The sequence below is a fragment of the Cetorhinus maximus genome, chromosome 23 (assembly GCF_964194155.1).
Source record: "Cetorhinus maximus chromosome 23, sCetMax3.hap1.1, whole genome shotgun sequence".
Classification (NCBI taxonomy): domain Eukaryota; kingdom Metazoa; phylum Chordata; class Chondrichthyes; order Lamniformes; family Cetorhinidae; genus Cetorhinus; species Cetorhinus maximus.
This window is the reverse complement of record NC_135901.1, coordinates 57,619,886-57,637,839: the sequence shown is the minus strand read 5'-3', so window position 1 is coordinate 57,637,839 and position 17,954 is coordinate 57,619,886. Positions and strand designations below refer to the sequence as shown.

Sequence of the window (17,954 nt, the reverse complement as noted above, 5' to 3'; positions counted from 1 at the left end):
CTGTTGTCCAGATGTTCCCGTTATCATCCTCATTGTTTTCAATCCACATGCGGTCTGTGGAATCTACAGGGATATGAGCGAGGAAATTTAATTACATTGTCAGAAACCGAGGGCATCTTACTTTTTAAAATATATATTAAATCTATTGTTTCTTCCTTAAGCTATTGATTTGTCTTCTCAATAAATTTTCAGTGCATATCTGGTAATAAATTGGCGACTCTCAGCAATCTCTGCCTGTAGCTAACTCCACAGCTGTTCTCACTTTACATTCCTCATCCTGCCCATATTGGAAAATGTGTTTTTTCCCCCTTCGGTACCAGTTCATTTTGGATCAATTTCGTACGGCCTATCATTGGATTATATTATGCAGTAAATTGCAGGAGGTTTACTAATTGACAACAATTATTTTAATGATAGGTACTGATAGCTACTAATTCTGAGACTCTGAACTCATTGTGAATTTTGATCTTGTTTGTTTATTTGTGGTGGTAATTTTTGGCACATAATTTACTTAAATCAGTTTATAATTAAGAACGTTGCTTCAGTGTGTTTCCTGGGTCTTTATGTGCTCCCAGAAATTTTTGGAAGATGTGTCCACTAAAAAAGTACTTTTGAAATAGGCTTCCGTCTATAGCCTGGCATTCGCCTTTCTAAAAAATATTTGCGTACGTGTGCACGAGTGTCTCATGCTCTGCATTTAACTGTGTTTGTCTGCCATGCTGTATGAGTGCTGATGTGTGTGTTCATGTGACATGAATGTTGATATGCTTATTTACGTGTGGCCCGCCAGTGTATGTATGTTTGTTCATTTGTAAATGTGTGTGTATGAGTGTGTCTATTTATGCGTTGATGTTTATGTTCACTTAGTAATGCCTGTATCAAAGAGTTTGTTTACGTCTATAAAAGCAAAATACTGTGGATGCTGCAAATCTGAAACAAAAACATGAATAGCTGGAAAAACTCAGCAGGTCTGATTTCATCTGTGGACGGGAATACAGTTAAAGTTTCGAGTCCGGATGACTCTTCATCAGAACTGAGGAAAAATAGAAATGAAGTGAAATATAAGCTGGTTGAGGGGTGTGGGACAGGTAGAGCTGGATAGAGGGCCAGTGATAGGTGGAGGCGAGGAAGAGATTTCCAAAGATGTCATAGACAAAAGGACAAAGGGGTGTTGACGGTGGAAATGTGACGGAGGTGGGGTAGGGGAAAGGGAGCGAAATAGGCCAAAAGTTGGAGATAAAAAATGAATGGAAATAAATTTTAAAATAATTGAAATAAGTGGGAAAAGGAAAATATATTTTAAAAAAATATTTTAAAAATTATAATTTTTTGGAAACAGGGGGATCGGAAAGTGGGTGGGGATGGAGGAGAAAGTTCATGATCTGAAGTTGTTGAAATCAATGTTAAGTCTGGAAGTCTGTAAAGTGCCTAATCAGAAGATGAGGTGCTATTCCTCCAGTTTGCTTTGAGCTTCACTGGAACAATGCAGCAGGCCAAGGCCAGACATGTGGGCATGAGAGCAGGGTGGTGTGTTGAAATGGCAAGCGACAGGGAGGTCTGGGTAATGCTTGTGGACAGACTGGAGGTGTTCCGCAAAGCGGTCACCCAGTCTGCGTATGATCCAATATTTGAAATAATTTATAATTTAAAAAAATATATTTTTTAATATATTTTTCTTTTCCCACCGATTTCTTATATTTTTAATTCAATTTCCACCCATTGTTTTACCTCCACCTTTTAGCCTATTTCGATCCCTTCCTCCCACCACACCCCCACGAGGGCTATCTGTCACTTGCTCGTCATGCTTTCTACCCTTAATGTCACAATTAGCATGTTCCTTAGCTAACATCACTACCGTCAACACTCATTTGTCCTTTTCCCTATGACATCTTTGGCAATCTCTTCTTTGCCTCCACCTATCACTGGCCCTCTATCTAGCTCTCCTGTCCCACCCCCCTCAACCAGTTTATATTTCACCTCATTTCTATTTTTCCTTAATTCTGATGAAGAGTCATGCGGACTCGAAACGTTAACTGCATTTCTCTCCGCAGATGCTGTCAGACCTGCTGAGTTATTCCAGCTATTGTTGCTTTTGTTTACGTCCATGCCTGTTAATGTATCTGACATTATGACGTTTTATGTTCTATGTTTGCTATGTTAATGATTTTACCCCCATGAGCGTGTGAGTACGTTAAGGCTTAACTTTATATGTTGATGGATGTTTATAACTATGTGTTCATGTCCGTTTATTTGTCCATGTGTACTAAAACGTGTGTTTATATGTGTTTGTGTTATTGTGAGTGTGTGAATATGTTCATATTTGTTTCTTGTTCTTTGTTTGTGAAAATGCTACTGCCTGTTCATCTATGTGTCTTTGTGCCCGTTTTGTCAATCTGTTAATGTGTGTGTAGAAATGCCTATGTATTTGCATTATTGTGCATGATAGTGTGTCTTTAGATCTATATTGTTGTGTTCGTTGAAGCATAGTAATGAACAAGTTCATGTATATGTTTACATGTCTTGTATGAGTCTGCGTATGGGGTTGTGTATATCTGTATTTGTTTCTGTTGTGTGTATGTTTGTTTGTGTGTGTATACACACACACGTTTGCATGTGTGTGCCTGTGAGTCCATGTGTTTGAGAGAGTATGCATTTTTAGGTGTGTACACGTGTGTGTTTGTGTGTGCGTGTGCAGGTGCAATAGCATGTGCCTGTGTGTATGTGTGTGCATGTACCTGTGTTTGTGTGTGTGTTTGTATGTGTATGAGTGTGTGTGTGCCTGTTTGTCGAGAATGAGTGTATATTTATGCATGTGTGTTTGCATATGTGCATGTTTCTGGTCTGTTACTGTGAGTGTGCATTTGTGCATGTTTTCTCTGTATATGTGAGCTCTTGTGAGTGTGTGTGTGCGTGTTTGTGTGGGTTTGTTTGTGTGCGTTTGCCGGTGTATGTTTATCAGTGTGTAGGTGAATGTTTGCATGTGCATCTTCTGTGTGTGCTTATGTGAGTGGCTCCGTGTATATTTGTCTGTGTGTATGTTTGTGTGTGTATGTACACTTGTGTATGTATGTGCATGTGTGTGCGTGAGTGTGTGTGTGTGTGTCTATTTGTATGTTTGTCTGTGTATGTATGCTTGTGCGTGTTTGTGCATGTGTGTCCCTTTTTACATGCGTGTGTATGAACCTGTATATGTGTGTGTGTGTGTGTGTTTGTGTGTGTGGATGCGTGTCTAAACGCATGTGTGTGTGTGTGTTTCTGTGTGCCTGTGTGTTTGTGTGTGTGTCAGTATGTGTGTGTGTGTATGTGATTCTCTGCCTGTGAGTCTTTGTGTGCGTATATTTATCAGTTTGTGGAGGTGTGTGTTTGCGCGTGTGTTTGTGTGTTTTGATCATGTGACTCTTTTTGTATATGTGTGCGTATGAATCTGTGTGTTTATGTGTATGTGTGTGTGTGATTTCGTGTCAGGATGTGTGTGTGTGTCTTTGTCTCTATGCATGTGTGTGTGTTTGTCTGTCTGTCTCTCTGTCTGCCTGCCTGTGTGCCAGAATGTGTGTATGTCTGTGTGTGCCTGTATGTGTGCTCGTTTATGCATGTGTCTGTGTGTCTGTAAGAGCATGTGTGTCCGCGTGCCTGTGCCAATGTCTGTGTGTCTTTGTGTCTACCCGTGTGTGTGTGTGTGTGTGTGTGGACGTGTGTGCTTGTTTATGTATGTTTGTGTGTGGGTGTGTGAGTGTGTGTGTGTGTGTGCCTCTGTGTCTGTCTTTGTGTTTTTGTCTGGCTGTGTGTATGGCAGCCTGTGTTTATGTGTACGGGCATGTGTGCATGATCCTGTGTGTGTGTCTGTGTTTGTTTATGCATGTTTGTGGTCTGTGTGTGTGTGCGTGTGTGTGTGTGTGTGTGTGTGCCTCTGTGTTTGTCTGTGTGCTTTTGCCAGTCTGTATGTATGTTTGTCTGTGTTTATGTGATCGGGCATCTGTGTATGATCCAGTGTGTGTTTGTGTGCTAGTCTACCCTTGTGTACGTGTGTGTATGCAAATTTGTTTCAGTGTCTGTGTCTGTGTGTGTTTGTGTGAGAGAGAGAACGTTTCTCAGAATGTGTGTGTGATTCTTTGCCTTTGTGTGTGCTTATGAGCTTGTGTCAGTATATGGCTGTGTGTGTGCTTGCGTTTGTTTGAGTGTGTGTGTGTGTATGTATCTTTATCTACTAATGTGAGATTTTTTCTGTCAGTTTCTGTGTGTGCGTGTGTTTGTGTCTGTGTATCTGTGTGTGTGTTTCTCTCAGAGGGAGACATTTTGTGTCAGAATGCGTGTGTATCTTTGTTTTGTGTGTGTGTGTGTTTGTGTATGTGCGTGTTTGAGTCTGTATGTGTGTGTGTGTGTGTGTGTGTGCGATCTTGTGCCAGGGTGTGGCTGAATGCGTCTTTGTATGCGTGCGGGCGTGTCTGTGTGTGTGTGTGTATGTGTGTATGTGTGTTTGTGTTTGGGCGTTTGTGTGTGCGTGTATGTGTGTGTGCGTGTTTGGGTGTTTGCGTGTACGTGTGAGTCTGTCTGTGTGGGTGTGATCTTGTGCCAGGGTGTGTGTGTGTATCTTTTTCTCTGTGTGTGTGTATGTGTGTTTGTGTGTGTGTTTATGAGCTTGTGTCAGTGTGTGTGCTTTTTTATTGTTATTCCACGTATTCCTGAATGAATAACGGGGCGTGACCGTGAAGGTATGATCGATGGAGAACACTATTCGCCATTCTGTGTATGAATGTGTTTTCTGTGGCGTTCAATGTGACATCAAGCGATAGAATGCAACAATTGAACAGAAGTACGCCAGACACATTAGAAACAGAACCGGAAAAACAGGAAGGATGGAATCAGCAGTTTAGATTTGGATTATAAAAAATCATCGGCAACTTGTGATTTACAAGAACAAGAGATTGAAAATACTTTCAAAGATATCATGTTGCACCATGATTGAAGTTTACCATTTGAGTGCAGGAAGCTAGAAGCCGCCTTGTATCTGAATCCATATCATAGACAGTTGTTCACTTCTAAACCCTCTGCTCTGGGACTGGGAGTTTAGTGAGTTAATGTTCCCCTCTCCACTCTCTTTCGTTGGCTAAACAATTTCCTCTCCGGATGTCTCTGTTGGGGATGTGCAGGTACATTGCGTTAACTAATGCCCTCCCCCCTTTCTATGTTGGCTAAGTGGAGATAAAATTCGCCTTCCCGTGTGACCCTCACTTCAGTTCCCAGTGGGTGCGATGCGGCAACTTCCAGCTGGTAGAAGTTTGAATGGATGGACGAAAAGTGAAGCAGGAACAATGGGATCTAAATGCTGCTGCTGTGTGTGCTTGTGGGAAATGGGACATTGTCAGAATTCACCTCAGCGAGGGGCAAGTTGGTGAAGTAACTTTGCAGAATTCTGTAATGAATGAGCATTATTCTGTCTCTAACCCAGGGTGTATCTGAGCTGGGGCACTGATTGTGCAAGACTCGGGTCTGAGACCTGTAAATTCCCGACATCAACTAAACAGGGCTAACATTAGCAAAACTAGAAAACACAATGAATTAAGTGGCAGTGTATTTAATTCACAATTTGAGGAATATACTTTATTATTTCTACTAAAGTTCGAAATGTAAGCGATAGATTCTCATTGACAAGAATTAACGGTGTCCATCAGTGCAAGGGAAATGTTCACAAAACTCGGTTTACCGCTGGATTTATCAACCGTTCTGTTGATGATCTTCAAGGGAATCGCTTCATGTCCCACCACACAGGAGTAAAAAGCGCCGCTGGCCCACTCCTCCGCTGCAATGGATAACAGGCTGTACATGAAGAAGGAGTTATTGCCATTCTCCGCCATCACCTCGGTGTTCTTGTAGTTCACCGGATTCACCGGCTTGTCATTGACGGTCCACTTGACGAAGATCTCTCGGGGGGAGAAACCTCTCACTAAGCAGCTGAGGGAGATGAATTTCTGAGCGGAGACATCTTCTGCCGGGGGCAGGAGGACAGAGACGGACGGTTCCCGCGGATATTTAGCTGCAAAAAATTTACAATCAATGTCAAAAAAAGGAGAATTCCAGGGACAATGACACCGGTGGTTAGATATGAGAGAAATGTGTTTTGTTTTGACTTTTCAAGATCTCCATTTTCCACTTTGGGGTCTGACCGGCTTTCTAGCTCGGAGCAGATGTGGATGCAATCATTTACTCTGAGAATATGCGGGATTGGATTGGAAAGTTGCATCAGTAACAGTAACAGGCCATTCGGTCGAACAGTTCTGTGCTGGTGTGTTAGCTCCATACAAAGCTCTTCCCACCATTCTCATCAAACCCTGCAGTACAGTTTCTTGTTCATTCACCTACTTATGAATTTACTGCTTAAATGCTTCATTTACGGGCCTAGGGGTTTTAGTTAGTGGAATTACCAATCAGACTAGCTCATTAATGCAATATACACTAATTATTGGTTCTTAAACTTACACTGGGAATTTGCACACTGGCTCACTTATTGATTCATTCTCAAAACTCACGTTCTTCCTTGTGGATGAAATTTCTTAAAGGAGTCGGCAGATCCTGATGGCTCACTACGCAGTAGAACTCAGCCCCACTCAGCCAGGCTTGTGTTGAGATGTTCAGGTTACTGACCACGCTGTTTGGATCCTCTCCCGGCTGGACAGCAATCTCTGATTTCAAAGGCTTCTGCTCTTGTGTCCAAGACACGAGGACTCCATAAGGGGCGTTACTCACGATGCAGGTTAAGGTCACTGTCGCCTCCAGTAAGACCTGTTCTATTGGCGGCGGCTGTAGAGTAATTATGGGATCGGTGCAGTCGGAAACTGTGAAGCAAAAATGAATGTCAACGAAAACATCATCTTAAAGAATCAGAAACCCAGTATTCAGCTTTCACTCTCACGACGGGAATATTTATTTGATCTCACCCTGCCGTGTAAACGCTTTGATTATTTGAAGGTCAGTGACTTGCAATAATTCTGGAAGACTCCATAACATTCCCTGTGTATTTCCACCCTGAACCAAAGGAATGACTAAACCAAATGCCGGTGCAACAATGTGAATTAATTCAGGAACAATCGTTTTATCGACAGATTATCACTCGTCCCGAAATCAAGGAATGAGAGAATGATAGAACGCTAACAGCACAGGAGGAAACCATTCAGCTCTCTATGTCTCTCTGTAAGGATAATGTGTCCCTTAACCCCATTTATCCTCCCCGTTCTGTCACGTGCGATAACATTTTCAAAAAAAAAATGTAAGAGACTGGGCGGACAGGGGGAAAGGCGGCAGACTGAGAGAGGGAGAGGGCACATGGAGAGAGAGGGCACTCGGGGGAAACATTTTCAAAAAAAAATGTTAATCTCTTCTTTTGAAATGTCTATTGATTCCTAGCCTCAGAAATTCTTGGGGAAATGAAAGTGATAATATTTCACAGCGTGAGGAAAATGTTGCCAAAATGGCCTCCGTCAGAATTTTCCTATCTCTAATTTGGAGGACTAAGCATTTTCTCCCAACTTCCAATTTCATTAATTAACCAAAACACCGCAAATCGATCACTCATTAGGCTCTTGTACTCAAAGGAATGCAGCCGAGATTATGCAAACTGCTATCAGCGCTGCTCAATCTGAAAACAGCAGCAGAAATAAAGTGCACATCTTTGTCAGAATTGAAATCGTGGGCAATTACCAGTAAAGGCCTGCAGACACCGATCCTACTCACAATATGAACAATCAATTTCGGATAAAACTAAAACCAATGACTCCTCACTCACCGTCCAACTTTTGAACAAAATGTCACTGTGTTTTGTGAGTTGATGAAATCCTGAACACCGGGGGATTCTGATTCAGAAAGAACATGGGTTCAATCCCCACTGCAGATGTTTGAACACAAGTGTAGCTCATACCAGCAATGTAGCACTGGGTCAGTATTGCATTGTGAGAGGTACCGACTTCAACATCAACTGTTAAGGCCCGGGACTGCCTGCTTTCTCAGTGTGACATCACATTTCCCCAAATTCTCCCAACTTTTGCGTCGTCCACAAACCTTTAAACTGTCCCCTGCAAACCACATCTAGATCATTTACATATATAAATATTTATCCACTTAGCTATTGTCCCTTTAATTCCATGATCTATAACTTTCCTCACAGGTCTGTTGTGTGGCATTGTATCGAACGCCTTTTGGAAGTCCATATAGACCACATCAACGGCCTTGCCCTCATTAACCATCTCTGTTACCTCTTGACAAAACTCCAGCAAGTTAGTTATACGGGGTTTTCCTTTAATAAATCCATGATGACTCTTCTTAATCAATCTAAATTATCCCATATGATATTAATTCCATCCGGAATGATTGTTTCTAGAATTTTCCCCACCACCGAAGTTAAACTGACTCGTCTGCAATTGCAGGGCAGACTTTTGCAAACGTTTTTGAACACGGGCGTAATATTTGCAAATCTCCAGTCCTCCAGCACCTCCCCAAATGCAGGGAACGCTGAAAAGGTTTTGTCAGTGCCTCTGCAATTCCACTCTCACTTCCTTCAATACTCTTGGACGCATCCCACCCGGTCCCGGTGCCTTATCAGCTTTAAGTGCCGCCAGCTGATGCAATACCTCCTCCTTATCAATTTTAAACCCTTCTAGTGACGGAGTTTCCTTCTCTGTCACCATGGCCTGGGCAGCATCTAACTAAAGGTAAAGACAGAAGCAAAATATTCATTTAACACCTCAGCCATGCCTCTTGCCTCAATGTGTAAATCCCCTTTTTGTTCCCTAATCGGTCCTAATTCTCCTTTTACAAACTTTTTACGATTGATATGCTCATAGAATACTTTGGGATTTCCTTTTATGTTAGCTGCCAGTCTTTTTTCATAATCCCTCTTTGCTTCTCTTATTTGCTTTTACACATCCCTTCTGAACCTTCTGTATTCAGCTTGGTTCTCAAATGTATTTGCTACCCGACACCTGTTGTAAGCACATTTTTCCTTCCTTAACTTCATTTCTATCTCCTTTGCCATCCAAGGAGCTCCGAATTTGTTTCTCCTGCCCTTCCCTTTTGAGGGAACATACATTGGCTGTGCCGAAACCATCTTCTCTTTGAAGTTAGCCGATTGTTCAGCCACTGTTTTTCCCACCAACCTTTGGTTCCATTCTATTAGGCCCAGCCCCATTCTTGCCCCATTGAAGTCCGCTCTCTGCCAGTTGTCTATTCTTACCCTGGATTAGTCAATGTAATTTTCCACCGTCATCCTGAACCTTATGATACAATGATCACTGTCCCCTAAATGCTCCCCTCCTGTCAATTTATTTACTTGGTCCACCTCATTCCTAAGAGCCAGGTTGGCAGTGCCTCCTTTCTTCTTGCACTGGACACACACTGCTGTAGGAAATTCTCCAGAGTATGATCTAGGAATGCTGCTCCCTCACTGCCCCTTACGGTACCACTATCAAAGTATATATTCGGGTAATGAACCCCACCCCCCTCCATTATAACTACCCGATGATGTTTACTCCTCTCTGTTATTTCCTTGCTCCTCTCTATCTTCCCACCAGCTATTGCGGTCTATACATTACAACCAGCAATGTAATTGCACCCTTCTTTTTCCTTTGTTCCAGCCAAATTGGTTATGTCCTTGAATAGCCTGACACATTATTTTTCTCCAGTACTGCAATACTTTCCTTAACCAAAAACGCCACGACCACCACGCCCCCTCTCTATGCCCTTTCCTCTCTTTTCTGAACATCTTGTAACTAGGAATATTTAACACCCAATTCTGCCCCTCCTTAAGCTAGGTCTCCGTTATCACCCTAGCATCATAATCCCACAAGACAATCTATGACAGTAACTCCGAAATTTTATCAACTATACTCCGTGCATGCACATACATGCAGTGCAACGCTGATTTAGGCTTCATTGCATGCTCCCTTACCCCGACTCCATCTATTAACTGACTATTCCCTCTTTTAGTGTTAGCTGCCTCTCACAGAATTCCAGGCACCCTGGTATTACTCGCTGACATTCTCTCCTTGTTCCCACGCCCCTCCTGAGTTACTTTGAACCCTCCCCAGCAGCAAAACCAATAATGTTATTTAGTTCTAAAAGCCAAATATTGCTGGAAATCTGAAATAAAAATGAAAAGAAAACGTTCGAAATGCTGAGCTGAAAGGTGTCTGCTTCCTGGGCAACATGTATCCCTCAACAAACAGAATGAAACCAATAAATAAATAAATCCTGTCAACATCATGTCCCAGTTTCTAAGAGACTGTTGTGCCGCAAATCGCTGCTGAATATTCTACTTTACGACAATGAGCACATTTCCACGATCATTCCTTGGCTGCTAAGTGTTTTGGGACAATCTGATGCTGTTGAAGACGCTGTATAAATGAAAGGATTTCTTCAGTGTGTTTTTGTTTCCTTTGGAAGGAAACACAAACGGGAAAATTGGCAAATGGGGCACATTCTCTGGCTTTTAGTCATTCCAAAATATTTCTTGGCTTGGACAGAGATTGGCACCAAGAATGGCCTTGAACTTTCTCGGGTTGTGTCTCTTACCCTCAGGTCTGGTGATGTTTCTGCTTTGAGTGACCCCTTTATGAGTGACCTGGCAGGTATAGAGCGTGTGACTGAACCAGTCCCCAGCGGGGACTGTCAGCCGACTGGTCGCCGAGAAGTCCCCGTTCACTTCAAAGCCGGGAGAGGTGACGAAGCCCGAGACCATGGCCTGTCCATTCTTCAGCCACTTCACATTGATTGAATTTGGACGGAAATCAACGATTGAACAGACGATGGTTGCAAATCTGCTGCTTGTGATTTCGTCACTGGGGCTCACGGTGAGGAGAACAGTTGGATGAAGCACCACAAGGTCTGCAAGAAAATACATATTATTTGGAAATAATTTTGCTTCAAACCAAACAATTAAAAACTGTAAAACTATTTACATAAAATCCACAGGACAGAACCAGGCCAGCCGGCCCCATAGTTCAATGCTGGACTTTAGGCTCCACACGAATATCCTCTCGCTCTACTTCATCTTGCAGTATAAAAACCACCTTCTTTACAATCTCCCTCATGTATCTATTAAGATTCCCCTGAACAGGGTCTCAGTAACGTCTCACCTACAGAAATTCCCACATTCTGCTCATCCTTGGTGTAAAGAAGATTCTGATTTGCCAATTGATTTTTTTTAACATTCTGTTGTAAACATGAGCTCTAATTCTTGTCTAATCTATCAAATTATTTCAGAAGTCTGAGGACCTTTATTCGGTCACACCACAATTTTTTATTTTGTAGAGAATAGACCACCAGCCTATTCGCTGTTACTTGACAGATGTAATCTATCAGCTCTGGTATTGTCCTTTTAAGTAGTTTAGCTCTTGTTGCAACGCCCCTGTAGCATTCTCCTTACGTGGAAACCAGAACTACATACAGTATACTCGGTGTGATTTGGAGGGGATAACTGCACACAGTACACCTATTGTGATGTGGAGACCTTAATTATACACAGTACTCTACATTGTGATGTGGAGAACAAAACTGTCCACAGTACAATAACTGTGATGCGGAGACCAGAGTTGTACATATCACACTAAGTGTGATGTGGAGGCCAGAACTCTACACAATCCACTAAGTGTGATGTGGAGAATACAGGTATCCACAATACACTAAGTGTGATATGGGCACCTGAACTACACACAATACTCTCACTACATTCTAACCCATGTGATGCAGAATTTGAACATAACTCATTTGTTGACCACGTTTCCCCTTCACCCAGCCCCGGCACTGCCGCCCTGAGCATCCCACAACACGAGCCTGGCATTTCCTTCACCCAGACCGACCCGCTCCGTCGAACCTCGCAGTAGAATGTGCTGCTTCCCACCTCTGATTCGGTGATGGTTAACTGGCTGCTCAGGGTGTGGGTTCCCTTCTTGTTCAGCACTGATGGGTAAGTCTTCAATCCAGCTGTGATCGTCTCTTGATCTTTCTTCCAGGAAACGCTGGTGATTTCGGGGGAGTAGTCCGCAGCCAAACAGCAGTAGGTCACGGAGCCGGCAGTGTTTGCTTGTTCACAGGAGGAGAGCAGAGCGTAGAGGGTGGGGGCAGACGGTGTTGCTGGGAATGAAGAGTCAATTGAACAAGTTAAAAATTTGATTCGGGCTTATGAAATAAGCAAATTGTTCGAAGTTTAATATTAGTATCATTTATTTCCAAAATATCCTCGTCATAAACTGCATTTAGGAGTTGATGTGCCCGACGGGACACGCCGCCATGATGGCCAGTCTTGTGCACAAGATGAGGCACAAGTCGGAAAAGGGAAATATTGCCCATGAGACCACATTATGGCGAGTTAAATAAGGCATAATGTAAGCTGGGCTTCCTCCAGCCCTTGCTCCTCTGTTGAGGAAAACATCAATCATTCCTCAAACACTTCTACTTTACATCCTTCCACATTATTTCCACTGAGCTTTCGCTTAAATTATTTTACTATCAACCTCTTATCAGCAGCAAATGACTGTTAATGCAGCAACATTTAGCTATCTCTGGGCCAGGATGGCCGATTATCTTCCATGAAGGACATCAGTGGGCCAGAGGGGTTTTTACACTAATCTATTCTAGTTTCATGATCAACATGTTGTTGTTTTCAGGGGATAAACTTAGATGATGCTTGGCAGCATTTTCTCTAAAGATTCTGTAACTCCGACCGGTGGATCGACTAGCTTCATTACTTACAGACACACTTTTAGCACTTTTATAAAGCATGACCCAGAGTTGTTCAATGAGACTATTTGATAGCATGGACGGTTGGATTTCGGCCAATCACAATTCTGAATTAACTCTCCAAAGCTGCCAATGCTCAATGATGTTTACAAATAATCCATTATTATCAGCTATCTTGGTTAGATAAACAGATAGATAGATAGAGAGTTAAAGAGATCGGTATATAGATAAATAGACAAACAGATAGATAGATATATAGATCGATAGAGGTATAGAAGGGGAGAGAGAAACAGGCAGATAAACAGATGGATAGATAGATAGAGAGAGAAATAGATAGAGAAAGAGATAGAGAGTGATAGAAAATAGAGAGAGAGAGAGAGAGAGACAGGCAGAAAGACAAGATAGGCAGATAGATAGACAGACAGACAGACAGACAGACAGACAGACAGACAGACAGACAGACAGATAGATAGATAGATAGATAGATAGATAGATAGATAGATAGATAGATAGATAGATAGATAGATAGATAGATAGATAGATAGATAGATAGATAGATAGATAGATAGATAGATAGATAGATAGATAGATAGATAGATAGATAGATAGACAGATAGACCGATTAATATATCGATCTTTGCATCGATAGATGGAAAAATGGATGCATGAATGCATACTTGTTCAGAAAAAGGCGTTTCATCTACACTGCACTATCAAATGTTCACAGTTCACAGACTGTACTGATTAGGTACAAGAGAGAAGAACATTGAAGTTCCACATCAAACCCTAGTAAAGCCCTTAGAACAAGAGTAAAACTGCTTCTATGATAGTTCATCAAATGTTCTTAGGGTAGTTGGAATCAGGTTGTGCATTGAGTTAAGTTAAATTCATGTTTTCCAGCTTTCATTCCCACCGTAGTTTGCATTAGATAAGGAGTAAGGCACCATACTGTCCATTTAAGTTGCACAATTTATTTCCAGATTCGATCTTATCGCAGAAGGTAACGTTACAGTCACTTCCTTCAACTGTCCTGAAATTGAACTTTAGATCAGGTCAATCTGATTGAAATATTATCTGTTATTGAAAATGTTTAATCATCAACCCTTCATCAGAAAATTAGCTTTTTTTTAGAATGAAATGTACGTTAAATTAACGATCTGCTACTTCATTGGAGGAATTGAAGCATTTAATTTTACATATCTAATTCGGAGCACTCGCGCCCAATGTGTTTGATACTCGTTAAAGTTCCTAGAACATTGACAGTGCCTACACGCTCATGTCAGATACAGAACAGGTGAGTTATACTAAAACTCTCTTTGCACAGTCCTGTAAAGCGATGTATTTCAGGGATAGTAATGGTGGGATGCATTCTAAAAAGCCCCCTATTCCGCATTGTTAGTTAAAACTTACGCTTAGACTGGACCATCAACAAACCAGCGGCTCTGATACAGCAAACACTGAACAGGAAAAATATCTTTCTACACTTTGCATTCCTTCTGAATTCCACAAACTGGGATACTGATCTTATTTCTGAGACACCTTCTCAAACTTAAGAACAGACTCGCATCTTTCTCGGATATACAAACTTCTTAAATAAATGGTTCGAAGTTAATTCCCTGAAATACAGGAGAATGAACCAGAAAGTTCACAAACAGCCAGAAGGCTCACGCTTCTCGCACAGTGACCACGCACATAGAAACAGAACAGACATAAACAATGCAAAAAACATTCTATTAAAGATAGATTTCTCCAGTGTCCATTAATCCGTTTGAATAGATTAAAACTTTTTTAAATTTATGACCACGTCACTTTTTTGAAATTATTCTGATTCTAAATTGAAAAACTCCTTTTGACGGGCCTCAATTTCTCCCTGTCTGTGTACAGTTTTCACAACAGTCTTAGAGTTAGTTTGGCTGAGAACAGGTTCATCAAAATAATTTACATTCAGGGTAATTTATGTCTATAAAGGGACATTGTAACAGTGCAAGAATTTAACAAATCAGGAAATATTTACACTGAACTCCGATTATTCACTGACATAATTTCAGAATTATGTGTAACCATTGAAACTGCTGAGGCAAAACACGAAGGTAATTAATTAAATTGTACACCAACATTCAATGGAGCTGAAGGCAGCTGAGTAAGAAACATGTTACTTTCCAAGTTAATTGAAAATAATTTTTAAAATTCTCCAACCATGTGTTTTAGCTTTAATCCTGGACTCAGCGCAGGACATTTGAAAGATTTTTTTGTAATGAATTTGCACCGATCGTAGATTCTATTTTGACATTGTTGATATTTTACCTTATTATGCCAAGTTAGTTAATAATTTTATTCTTCTTCTGATTTGTCTCTTGTTAATAATAGGCTTAATTAAATTAAGGTGACACTTATTAAATTAAGCAAATAATTCCATACACTTTCGGACAAATACATTATAATACTTTTAATAAATTAAGATGATCACAAATTTATATAATGTGCTCCTGTATCTATGCCCGTGTAAGCTTTTCATGTTTGTGACTATGTTGGCACGACATAAAAGCTCTTCTGTTCTAAACGTGTATTTCACATGATAGATGTATAAGTTGTTCAAACACTATCCGGGTACTCAAATCGGTAAAAAAAAAAAAATGGAGTGCAACATCCTCTAGTCACTAAAGCAGGACTCCGGAGTTTAAATATCATCCCACATTTCAACAGCAGTTTTATTTTAATAATTAAAGTAGCCCTGGCAGTTTGTCGCCATTCTCGGAGCCTCCCCTAGATAATAATACAGCCAAGCTTCGATATACCGTTCCCGTAATCCACATAATACACGTAAATGTGTTTTAAATATATAATGAAAATAAAATGCTGGGAATCTTATATAAAAACGGAAAATGCTGGCAAAACTCAGCACGTCTGGCAGCATCAGTGGAGAGAGAAACAGAGTTAACGTTTCGAATCCGTATGACTCTTCTTCAGATCTCTGCTTCTCCATGGACAGATGCTGCCAGTCCTACTGAGTAATTTTTCAGCAATTTCTGTTTAGATATATAATGCTACTTATTGAAATTAAGATCCACAACAATCAATGCAGAACTCAGAGATAACAATTCCTCTGCATCACCAGAGTCACTGAAACTCAACGAGAAAAAAGAACAACGATTTTCATGAGAATTAAATGTAGCTCCCATTTAATTCAACGCATATATCTCACAGCTTTGCAAGATTGGTTGGTGTTCTTCAATTCAAAAGTTACATTTATAATTAAGCCAACCTGCTTCAATTGCAATGTTTGTCAATCTCCAGCCTTATGCATTCTGAACTTTCTCTAAGTTTAAATAAAATTCTTGAGCGATTCATTAACTGTCAACGATGCCTCTTGCAAACTGTTTAAGATTGGTTTAGTGATAATGGTCTAAACTCAAATTGAAGGAACTACGCAGTTTGGTTGCACAGCAAAGATTCAGCAACCTGGCAGATATATTAAATTAGCTAACTGCAATTTTAAAAATGCATTTAATTGATAACTATTTAGCACTTTTCAACTTGCGTAAACCAGGGAGGAATCAATTACTTTAAAACCTCTGTTAAAACGAAACACTGCAAACTCTGTGTGTATTATCTATGTATTTAAAAACACAATGGAAGTTGTTGGAACCTCGGCATTTGTCCGGCTGATATTACTTGTTCTGCGGTCTGCAGCAGAGTTGTGGAAAGCACAGATTATCTACTAAATGTCGAGCAATACTATTTTTTATTACTGTAATCTTGGGAAATACTTCCCCAATATAATTTTTTGAGTTATATTCATTTAACTCCCCATTACAGTTCAAATTCGCTGGTTAAGTCCTTTAACATTGCAGTGTTACTTCAAGCATTAAATAGGAGCATCGGATAAAAAAATATTAATGGTTAATATTCAATTAGCACTGAAATAAAAAGGCATCAAAATATCGATCAACATTGATTAAAAAGCCTGCCTGCTATTTAACTATAGCCCTGCTTCACAATGGTTTAAACACATAGGCAACAACCTGAAGATGTGATCGACATTACATGCTGTAGAATCACCAAACAGGTCCACAAGCTTTAACTGTTCGAAGTAACCCAGGCACATATTCTCCTCAGCACTTAACACCAAATCACAACACCGAGGGACTGAATCCAACAACTGCTTAATTACCTAAGTCCTTTCAGCAGAATCAGGTGCAACATTTCAAATAAACCTCAATACATCGCACCGAAATCGCCTTTCATTGAACAAGTCATTTATTAAAATAAACAGAAACATGAAACAATGACAGAATAATTGTATTTCGATGGATCATGTTTAATGTTGATTTTCACGGTATATTTTAGTAATATCGGGGGATATTACTGCATTATAACGTGTCAAGTTGTATTAATTTAAACCTGATCCAGGCAGGAAATTTGTTAACCATCTTGTTCCTATTTATCGTAGCATTTCACTTATTTAAGGTGAACGTTCGTCAACATTATATTGATATTTTTCAGCGCAGTTGACACAAATAAACATGACAAACATTTATTTTAAAACCCATAGTTTAAAACGTCATTTTTGACCTTGATAGCACTCGGTTTCCTGTCTACAATCTTATTTCCAACGCTTTTAAACACAATGTTTTCAGTCGATTACAAAACCTGCAGCAATCAGATGTCACCGAGATTAAACATGGTAGAAACACCAAATTTTTTAACAAAACTCAGGTATTTAAAGTAAGCCAGGCACAAAGCCTCATCAGCAGATAAAAGGCAAATCACTCAAACAAGTCCATAAAATTCCAATAGCATTTTTTTTGTGGAGAAGCAGAACAATTGTTCAATCCCTTTGCAGCATAATTAAATGAAACATTGTAAACACAGAATCCACCAATGCAAAGTTTTGGTTAACACATTAATGACTAAAATAAACAGAAATATGAAACAATGAAGCAAATCCAACAGCACAGAATGAAGGCATGTTTCTTACCTGCAGTTACCGTCACCATGGTCCCTTGTCCCCAGTCCCAAATATAGTCACAGTGTTACATTCGCTGGTCTGGGTCACACAACAACCACTTCTGCACACAAGAGGAGAAATTCAATATTAGTTTAAATTCCGAGCCGAGAGGCAAAGTAAAATCATGATCGGCTTTATCAAAATAGTAAAGTTGTTAAATATTTTTTAAAGTTTATAAATTATACTGTTTTTTGTGTTTCGCAGAGTAGCTCAGGATCATGCA

The 17,954-nt window shown here is 40.4% G+C and overlaps 1 gene segment (V, D, J or C); it reads right to left on the bottom strand.

Moving 5' to 3' along the window:
* Positions 1–5,571: 5,571 nt before the first annotated feature.
* On the bottom strand, positions 5,572–17,720 carry LOC144698571 (Ig heavy chain C region, secreted form-like). The segment is given in 4 exon segments: positions 5,572–6,830; positions 10,558–10,869; positions 11,776–12,117; positions 17,702–17,720. Coding segments are annotated over 4 exon segments (990 nt in total).
* Positions 17,721–17,954: the final 234 nt, after the last annotated feature.